Source organism: Conger conger, chromosome 7, assembly GCF_963514075.1.
Source record: "Conger conger chromosome 7, fConCon1.1, whole genome shotgun sequence".
Lineage (NCBI taxonomy): Eukaryota > Metazoa > Chordata > Actinopteri > Anguilliformes > Congridae > Conger > Conger conger.
In genome coordinates, this window is record NC_083766.1 from 29,497,952 (window position 1) to 29,508,850 (window position 10,899).

Here is a 10,899-nt window from a genome sequence, read left to right on the forward strand (position 1 = left end):
GCTGTCTTTGTATTTAACCACTCCTGCTTCCAAATGCATTACAGAGCAGCATCTTGTTACATGATGCACAATCTTTACCTTATCTTTACATATGGTGCAGGGTAATACACAATAGGTATATTTTCTATTACATGTTAGTACCAATACATCAATGATTTTAATAAATGAATATGCTTAATATTAAGTACTGCAGCGTTCAAGTTAAGCAGATTTTTATGCATGTTTTATGGATTAAACCCATGCAACAAATACCAATATGATTGTGTCAATGATTCTGTTTGTGGAGTTAGTGTGTGTGTGAGTGCGAGTCAGCATTTCATTGAGCCTTTAAAGAAGACAAAATTATATAGCACAGCAGGTAATTTATTTTACATCCATCATAAAGGGCAGGATCTCTCTCATCAGTAGAAAATGCACAAGACAGAAAACACAAAGCTTCACACTAACACTGCCGATAAACACTGAACCAAACTACACTTAAATCAGAAAAAGCAACTGTAGCCGATTATCTCATTTCCTGTGTTGCAAGATTGTGCTCTTTCCTCCATCACTGTCCATGACTCAGGAGCCTTACAAAATCTGTCCTGGTAGCCTCTGAAAGAGCAGCTCATTTAATCTGAAATAACGGAGCACACACGCACACACAAACACACAAACAAACACGTGCAGATACGCACGCATGGTTGTGTACACATGCACACAAATGCTGACATTTATTCTATAATCTCTGCAACATTCAAGAAAGCCTTGTGAGAAAGCCAGGAACATAAGTATGGTGTTTAAGCATGGCACATCAAGTGAAATCAACTGTGTATCTGTGGTGGTTAAATTCTCATACAAATGAGCTATAAATCATCAACATTCACATAGTCACAGCCATATTAAAATGAGCTCTTTTGAGGGTCATAGATTAAATTAATTTCCCCTTGCAATATACATTTCACCATAAACAACACATTTTCAAAACTTCAACAAACATTTCTTGCAGCAATATAATAAAAAAATGTGTTATTCTTGTAGGCTCTAGCATAGCCTATTGTGGCATGTGAGAGAGCGAGGTGCTCCACCTTAAACAATACAGAGGAGCAGACGACTTTCTAAACTTTAGAAAAACGTTTAGAAAAAGTGGAAGATGAGGGAGCCAAGTGCTGTAGTGCTGTAGTATGTAGATCAACAACAGGCAGATTGAACAAAGGTGTACATGTTGTTTCAGGGGTATCCAATCCCATTCCTGAATAAATTATCTAGGTTAATTATCCCACAAAGTAAAATCAACCTTCACTGCCCCCAGTGACTGATGGTTTTTGTTTTCCCTATAAAATCAGCGATAACACTTTAGAATAAAGTTACATGAATTTGCATTAATACATGTATTTGTTAAATAATTAACGACAGATAAGTCATTTAGCAATAATAACGAGATATATGTTTGTTCAACATTAATCTCAACAACCACATTAGTTAATGACAATTATTATTGGAATGAGAAAAACAGTTAATGCGTTTCTTAATGGTTTACTAAAAAACATTTTTCCCTATGGTTTGCTAATGTATAAATATTGCAACTAAAACATTAGAAGTTAACAAATACATGAACTAATTAAAAGTTCATTTCAAGCTTAATTAATGTACTTGTATATCAATTAATTGATGTTTACAACTATATTAGTCAATGCAAATTCATCGATCCTGATTGTTAAGTGTGACTAAATCAGCAAATGTTTGAGACCCACAAAACCAGGGGTGGTAATTTAACTGCAAGCAGCTGCTTTAGCTGAACAAGTAAGTGCTGAGCAACAGCAAATAACAGTAAACCTGTGGCTCACTGCGATCAACTAGTGATCACTCGGGATCAGGACTCTTGATTGACATGGCAAATGATGGAACCCATGGCTCACAACCCCTGACCTATGACCCCTGCCTTAGATGTCATCATCAAATCTATTTCCAAAACCACTCCACCCACACACAGCCATGCAAAGGAGGGCACAGCAGCCTCCAACCAGGAGCACTCCCACCAGGATGTACACCAGCGTGGTCAACCAGAACGCAAACAGATACAGGGTCTTGTGGCAGTACTGGGTGAGGTCATTGGGATCATAGCTGGGGGCATATACTGAGTAGATCCACACGTTGCCTGAATTTAAGAGAAAAACAAACAGACACAGCATTGTTTTTTTGGAACATGAAAGATTTGTTTCTAAATGGGTAATTTTACCATTTGTCCTTTCCTCTAGCCTGGATCTAAGCATGTGTCTTGACATTTCCCAAACCTTCCTTGTGAATAGTATAATAAGCACGCTTGATAAATTTAATGATACTTGTAGGCATTCTTAAGTGTAAAATAGCACAATTTACATTTACTTCAGCATACTACTTTTTCCACATGGGCTTCCTCATCAGACTATTCATTCCATCTCCTTCATTTCCACATGCAAACCCCCCTGAACATACCTTATAAACCGGATAGCCACAACATTAAAACCAGTTTTTTCATGATTAAAAATGCTTTAAATTGTATTAACTTGTCTATAAACACTTAATACTTCATTATATGATATGTGTACTTATATACGCAGATAATCACAAGTTGCATTGTTTTACTATTTAAATATCTTGGTACACACTGGTGTTCATGATGATGTCTATCTGTCTAACAGATGCTCCAGGACCAGTACAATTTTTCATATTTCATATTTAACAAGAAATAAAGATCCGCCATATTTAAAAAGGCATGGCATGGAATCTCATTTTACACCAGTTTCCACCCTTTTACACCCTTCTTCCCTCCATTGCAATTACATGGTACTGCATGTGGTGAAGTTTATGTCGGAATAAATCCCATGCATTTTGAAATATGGTGGGTGGTCTTTTTAAAACATATATATATATATATATGAAAAATTCTACCAGTCCTGGAGCACCTGTTAAAATAGACGTGATCATGAACACCAGTACGTATCAAGATATTTAAATAACAAAACAATGCACCTCCCCCCCTCCCAATGAGCTTACAAGATTTCCATTTTAATTTTTTTAATGCAATTCACTTATGATTATCTGCTTATATCAATACACATATCATTGAAATATTACGTGTTTCTAGACACGTTTAGACAGTTTTTTTATCATGAAAAAATCTGGTTTAAGCAGGTGGTATTAAATGTCATGGATGATCAGTGCATATTGCAATATTTGAAAGTGGAACATTTCATAAGCATTGCAAGATCTCGATACTGTATTTTATTTGAATTCATTCTCACCAGCGATGAACCAGCAGAAGAGGAAGAGGATCATCAGGGAGTTCCAGGCGGTGCAGATGCTGCTGAGTGGGTTCTGCGGCTCCTCGCTCTCCCTGGCACAGGGCAGGCAGGACAGCAGTGACAGGACCATGGTGAACACCCCCGAAACCAGCACATAAATGGGAATGTAGGGCTGGACAGGGCACTTGTCCAGATAAATCGTACCTGTGGGGGAGGGGGTAACAGAGACTTAATGCAGTCACCAAGGTGCCAAACGCTTTTGGTCTGTATTAGATATTCAGGAAGCCGGGAGACTCACCCAGAACAATTTGGGTAATGGGTATTGCAAGCATGATGAGTTTGGAAAGCACTGGAAGGTGAATGAGAGGGAGGCAGTGGGTCATTTGTATGTGGTTTACTCTGTGTTCTAACATACACTGTGGTACAGTACGTTCCAGTTACTTTTAACGGACTCATGCACAACTCATCTTTACCCTCTTAGCATGAGCAGATTTTTTCATACATAAATATGCAACATTTACATGCAGAGGGAACGATATGTAAAACGCCATGAAAGCAGGAAAAGCACGCTGCATACCCAACACAGGTGTGCTGGGTTTCGGAGCCTGTCGAAAGTTCCTCAGAAGATTCCTGTCCTCCATTTTAACTGACGCAGACTGACCTGCAAGGGGCAACAGTCAGTTAAAAGGGGTTAGCAGGACTTGATGAACTCAAAGCTGTTGCTCACTAGCTGTTGCTAGTTCACATGGTAAATATAGGCTAAGTCAGTAAGTATGGCATGTCAAACTGGAAGCAAGGCTTTAGCACAGTAGATTCCTCCTGCAGAGGAGTTCTGAGCGAATATTAACATACATTTACAATGTCAACTACAAGTCAAATGTAGACTACAATCCAGATAGTTATTTAAATAATTATTTGTTTCTAAGTCATTTAAAGATATATTAGTATGACACAACAGGACCCAACGATTTGAATAGTTTCGACATGAAGGCTACGGTTTTTTTTCTAAGTAACTCCTGAGAGGATGACTGACTTAGTGTGTGCCTGGCACACAACCTTTCAAGCTCAATGGGCAACTTTGTGCTACATAAAAGAACATGTTTAGAGATGTTGCTTGAGAAATGTGACAACTTCAATGAGTGAAAACATACTGTACCAACTTACACAAAAATGTGTTTATAAAATTAAATTATGAACCTATGATGAACACGAAGGGTGTACACTAAATGAATGACATGTGCACTGTATGCATGGTTTGAGCATGCATGTCATAAAAAGCTTCTTTCTTTTTTTTTGTCACAATGTGTGAGTTGTGCATCAGAGCAAGGTCAATTCACACGTATTAACAGACTGAATCTTCAAAATGAAAAAAGATGTGTAATGGGCGGGTGTAAAAATGTATTGTGGTCATACTGTACCAAGCACGGTGCTACATGTGGCCAGGCACCAAAAGCCAGGGCAAGAACATTCTGCACATTAACATTATTATGATGGCGATGATTATTATTATTCATGCATACCTAAATTAGGATATTATTTTCTTTAGGGCTGTAATGTGACATTTTGCATTGTGAGAACATTATGAAAAAGTAGTACAAGAATTTTGCATCACCTTCTTCCTCTATTTTTTAAACCCCTTTCTCAATGGCTTCCTTCCCATGCAAGAGAGGCTAAAAAGCAAGGTGCAGGAGTGCCTCACACATGCATGAGACTCACCCCAGAACAATACTATAGTTATAATTCAGGTGTTCAGCTGCAAATCATGAGGTCATAAAAGTGCAGCTTCAAAAATGTAGCCCAAAGCAACAATGTGCTGTTACTAATTGAATCATCTAGCTTACAAGGTCATAGGTTCATGGTAACATTAGCTAGTAGCTAGTTATTGAGCACAAAATAAACCACCAGCACCACTGTTCTCATGACTGCCTGGTTGTGATCACATGATTAAACCATATAAGACAAATACCTGTGGAACTGAAACGTAAATTTAAAGGGAAGCTCAGGGAAAAAATAATGAAGTCACGCCTTTTTTCTCCATCTTTTCATGTATTTATGGCCTCTCCAATTTTATGCTAGCCATTTTATGTTGGCCAACTGTTATCCAGCTAATGAATATTAACTATGGACATGTTTGCTGTGACAAATGTAGCCAATATCATTAGTAGGCTAAAACCAGAAAATGAATTGCCAATACTAAGTCTATATAATGACATAGTGATTATAATTAAATAATAAATAAGAATTTATGGCAGCTAGAATACAACTAGATAAGTCCAGACATTAAACAGCTAGCTAGCAGACAGAGAAGAGACCACAGCTGAGAAAGTGTCCCGGCAGGAGGGATGGAACTGCATGGGGCAGATGGAACTGCATTACTCACCCTACAGACTGTCAGATGTCTCATCACTCAACAAATTATTATAATTTTTTTTAAATATGGCGTGCCCAATTTCCCCCCTAATTTGGAACATTGGAACTAGCAGTTTAGTCACATGCAGTGACCTCTGCAGCCAATATGGGAGCGCATACAGATCTATAGTTCTTCACTGAAACATGTGGTTCCCTCAACCACTTCTGGTATGAAACACAGACCCCAAGGCTGAGGACATCACACATTTCAGAAGTGAACGGTCACCCCTGTGGGCTGTTGGATTCGAATTCAGATCCTGCGGTCTTCCATGCACTAGGTCAGTGCCTTTACAGGATGACAATCATATTATTTTCTGTTCCATAAGATTATGGAGACTAAATGTATAGCTTTAATGTAGAGAATGAGAACATTGTCTTAATTTCAAGCCTCGTCATATATCTGTCAAGCACACGACCGATTCGGTCTGATCCAATTGGGGTTAATGGTACTAGGTTCCAATCTCACTGTGATTCAGGGAGAGAATGTATGGAACGTTCACCTCATTTAAGATTTTGTTGTTGAGGAATTAGAAGTTTTCTAAATTACTTGCAGATGCAGAGTGCAGAGTTTAATAATCCATTTTGTCATGTAATAAAGTTGCCTTTTACAAGACACTTGCAATGTCTGTACTTTTTGATATAAAAATGTAGATTCATTTAGCATCAGTTTGTTATTTTGCACGTCTTCAGGACTGTGAAAGGAAATTGGAGCTCCTGGAGTAAACCCATGCAGACACGAGGAGACCATGCAAACTACACATAAAAAGGCCAGGTTCTTCCTGTAAGGCATCACGACTGTGCTACTCACTGCACCACTGAGCTCTGAGCACATAAAGTTCCTTTTAAAGCTTGTGATTCTGATTCTTGATGTTTTTATTTGTTTTCTATGTTGTTGTTGGAATCATTAGTTGTTTATTGAAGAAAGTAGGTATGTTTCTTTGGGCCTAAAATCACTGAATCACACCCTAACTTTCCCAAAACCCAAATAAGAACAGATTGTTGGACAATTGACTGCAATATTATCTAATATAGCAATGGTTAAGCTGTGGAAAGCCAGGCACCAGCCAACATTATTTATCTTCCAGTTCATAGAATCTTGCTTCATGACAGTTAGGACTCTATGCCTGTAGATCAATGTATATCCAAGCTTATAAAAAACGGGCATGACATAAGGGCCGTAAGGGCATGCACATTTACTGCCGAAATTGGTTGGAACAAAGCCTAATTTTACCAGGATGGAAAAATGTTAATGCGAAAACAATGAGGAAGTTATTAAGAAAAGGCTGCATAAAACAAGTGGTCCTATGACTTTTAAAGATAAACATAATGTTCTGTACTTTATGCCAATATGTTTTTGTAACTAATTGATGCATTCATACATTTACTTTATACATTGATTGTTGATGTATTTTGCCCGTCTCTTGCTTCAGTTCAGAATCTATAACAAGATTCTAGAGATTATTTCATGCATTAAATAGGCCTATTATTTCGAAGTCAGAAATAGAGTAGTTATGTCCCAAAGAATTGCCCCGCAACAGCGCAAGATTTACGTCATCATTTCAAACTCTGAAATCTGACCTGTTGACCTTTCACGTGCTTTTAAGGAGTCACGTGAATGCAAGTGTTTCGGTTTTGTAGGAAGTTTACAGTCGGCTTAAAGTTGGCCTCACAGAAAGCACGATTCAGTTCGTATTTGTATTTTACCCTGCTTCCTTTCAGCCATCGTATCACATCTACGAATATATAACCACAACACAAGACGCACTTAAGTTTTAAAAACCGTACACTTTAAATGGAAAGAACACACAACTGTGGTGAAACCGACAAAACATCTGGCAGGTTGACCATCTCTCTAATCCCTAGCGTACAAAGTAGGGACCAGACCGAAACGCTTACTGCATCATTATAGCCAATTGGCTGCCAAACGCTTTGTTTGTTGTTGAGAAGTTTTTGTTTTTTGTACTTTTCCCATTTACCCTGTGACATACCTTGTTTCACTCCTTCCCCATTATCCCGATTGCCTCAGACTACGGAGTGTCCAGTAAGTCTACGTGCCTCTTAACGCACAAATCCCAGCATGCAATGCAGCGCTAGGATTCGGAATGAGTCATTGCGTCGGCCTTGTTGCTAACGGTACAAATGGGAAGGAAACACAACTCGCAGTGTATAGCACCTTTAACCATTACAGATTTTAAATAAAACTGCATTCTGCTATATTCAGTGCAGAACATTAAGTTGCTTTTAGTCAGAACTGTTAAACTCCTATCCAATGGAAGGGTTCTTTATATCCCTGAGGTGGCATGCTAGACGAGAAGTGAAATGTAAGAATTCTCAGTCCAAAGTAAGAAGAGTAACACAGAAATATTACAAAATTAAATTTTATTACTGAATATAAAATGGATGATGCCAATCAGAATAATGTTAACCATGCAAACATCTGGGCAGTTTTAGACAATGTATATGTGTGGGGAATCACCAAAGTTGAAGGTCCAATCCTTCAACCAAACTCTCCTGGTTCCAGTTGCTTTATATATTTGTTTGTGTGTGTGTGTGTGTGTGTGTGTGTGTGTGTGTGTGTGTGTGTGTGTGTGTGTGTGTGTGTGAGTTAGAGAGAGAAATTATGACAAGTCATAGCGAAATACAACCATGACATAACTGAGTTTTCCCTTGCCTTCTACAATTAATTTTTCCTATGGACATTTTACCAAATCAATGATTTAAATGAGATAATAGCTTGAATCCTGCCAGGCAGGACAATCCTTCTCGGAGAATGTAAGTAACAAGTTAACAAACTTAAAGCTTATTATCCATTTTGTCATGTAATAAAGTTGCCTTTTACAAGACACTTGCAATGTCTGTACTTTTTGATATAAAAGTGTAGATTAATTTAGCATCAGTTTGTTATTTTGCATGTCTTCAGGACTGTGAAAGGAAATTGGAGCTCCTGGAGTAAACCCATGCAGACACGAGGAGACCATGCAAACTACACACAAAAATGTAAAGCATCACGAAGAACCTGTTTATGCGAAAACAATGAGGAAGTTATTAAGAAAAGGCTGCATAAAACAAGTGGTCCTATGACTTTTAAAGATAAACATAATGTTCGGTACTTTATGCCAAAATAATTGCCCGGCAACAGCGCAAGACTTACGTCATTTCAAACGGTCTTCTGCAAATGTGAACGGCTCCGAAAACAAGAAATCCAGGTTGTACAAATCATGCCTTGGGCTAAAACGTCCAACAGAACGTGAAAATGAGCTGTATTATGTCGTAATTTAAGCACTATTTAACTCACTTAATTGAAAAAATTGCTTACATACAAGTACATTTTGTATGTATGCAATTTTCAATACGTATAGATTATATAGATCTCCACCACATGAGCAAAGATGTTTCTCTCTGACATGACACAATGTTTTTTGTATAAAGAAGTGCTAATAGGTTAACCGTCGCCAATCACATAGGCCACTCGCATTACTTCGTAGGAAACATACAGAATATACCCATAATACAGAATACCCAAAAGACGTTCCGCTGAGAACTTTAGCAGTGGATTTGTTGACAGCTCCAACAAATATGCTAACATTACTAAAATAACACTAGGCTACTTGATAATACTGATTGGCTATATAACCTTACTTTCAGTCTTCCACAGAAGTATTTGACCTATCAGACATACCCAGAAGTGAACCCACATGGCACTTGGGGTACTTTTTCATGGAACTTCGAGGACTAGTGCCCTTTTTTTGTAAAGGAATATTTCATAATGTACAAATCTAATCAACCTGTTAAAGACGGACATCAATTATCTTAGTATCCTAACGCGATGTCGTAACAATGTCGTAATCGCCACAAAGTCTTACCAGTCGTAGATCGTCGAAGTCTAAGCGATTCCACTTTTAAAACCACAACTAAACACGATGCAAAGAAAACGACAGAAACGCCTAAGTGGAACAGTTAAACTTCTTCTATGACAGGTTAGGAGTACTCCAGCCAGCCCACCAGTTAACACAGCCGCACACACCTACTTCCTCTTCCTAGATCTAACGTTAGAAGAGATGGACATCTGAAATTAGCGTTTTGTCATCGAAATCAATATCCAGCATTGGCAGCTTGGAAGCTTTGTTTGTATAACATTTAGCATGAGCAACATTTATTTAATAAATTCAACAAATGAATAAAACTCTCATGTCGTCAAATCTAGTTGTCAAATCAAATGCAACTGCTTGTGCTTGTTGGAATTTAGAAAATAATTTAATTTCCGGAACAGGCATCGTGCAAGCAGTCAAACAAGCCCAGCATAAGATCATGGATCGAATATCGACTTACTCCAGTTTGTTACGATAGAAATGGTTCAACTGGCCCCTCGGTGGTATGCCAATTTTAATCAAAAAGCAGTATGCATTACAAGACACCTCAAATGTAATGCCTCTTGAATACCTGTGATTCCTTCTCTGCTCTGAATCTCTGACCTGTTGACCTTTCACGTGCTTTTAAGGAGTCACGTGAATGCAAGTGTTTCGGTTTTGTAGGAAGTTTACAGTCGGCTTAAAGTTGGCCTCACAGAAAGCACGATTCAGTTCGTATTTGTATTTTACCCTGCTTCCTTTCAGCCATCGTATCACATCTACGAATATATAACCACAACACAAGACGCACTTAAGTTTTAAAAACCGTACACTTTAAATGGAAAGAACACACAACTGTGGTGAAACCGACAAAACATCTGGCAGGTTGACCATCTCTCTAATCCCTAGCGTGCAAAGTAGGGACCAGACCGAAACGCTTACTGCATCATTATAGCTAATTGGCTGCCAAACGCATTGTTTGTTGTTGAGAAGTTTTTGTTTTTTGTACTTTTCCAATTTACCCTGTGACATACCTTGTTTCACTCCTTCCCCATTATCCCGATTGCCTCAGACTACGGAGTGTCCAGTAAGTCTACGTGCCTCTTAACGCACAAATCCCAGCATGCAATGCAGCGCTAGGATTCGGAATGAGTCATTGCGTCGGCCTTGTTGCTAACGGTACAAATGGGAAGGAAACACGACTCGCAGTGTATAGCACCTTTAACCATTACAGATTTTAAATAAAACTGCATTCTGCTATATTCAGTGCAGGACATTAAGTTGCTTATAGCAAGAATTGTAAAACTCTTATCCAATGGAAGGGTTCTTTATATCCCTGAGGTGGCATGCCGTGGCATGCTAGACGAGAAGTGAAATGT

General features: G+C 38.4%; 1 protein-coding gene across 5 annotated transcripts; it reads right to left on the reverse strand.

Moving 5' to 3' along the window:
• Window positions 1-342: 342 nt before the first annotated feature.
• Window positions 343-10,171, reverse strand: LOC133132398 (transmembrane protein 272-like). 5 transcript variants are annotated; one of them, XM_061247829.1, is made up of 6 exons: window positions 9,536-9,717; window positions 8,824-8,900; window positions 3,841-3,924; window positions 3,562-3,612; window positions 3,264-3,467; window positions 343-2,137 (listed from the first exon to the last, which is right to left on the reverse strand). In XM_061247829.1, the coding sequence occupies exons 3-6, from the start codon at window positions 3,902-3,904 to the stop codon at window positions 1,923-1,925; spliced, it is 534 nt and encodes a 177-aa protein (XP_061103813.1). In that variant the 5' UTR covers window positions 3,905-3,924; window positions 8,824-8,900; window positions 9,536-9,717; the 3' UTR covers window positions 343-1,922. The 5 variants fall into 5 exon arrangements, with proteins under 5 accessions (XP_061103813.1, XP_061103812.1, XP_061103811.1 ...); XM_061247828.1 differs by lacking the exons at window positions 8,824-8,900; window positions 9,536-9,717 and adding an exon at window positions 10,113-10,171; XM_061247827.1 differs by lacking the exons at window positions 8,824-8,900; window positions 9,536-9,717 and adding an exon at window positions 10,002-10,156.
• Window positions 10,172-10,899: the final 728 nt, after the last annotated feature.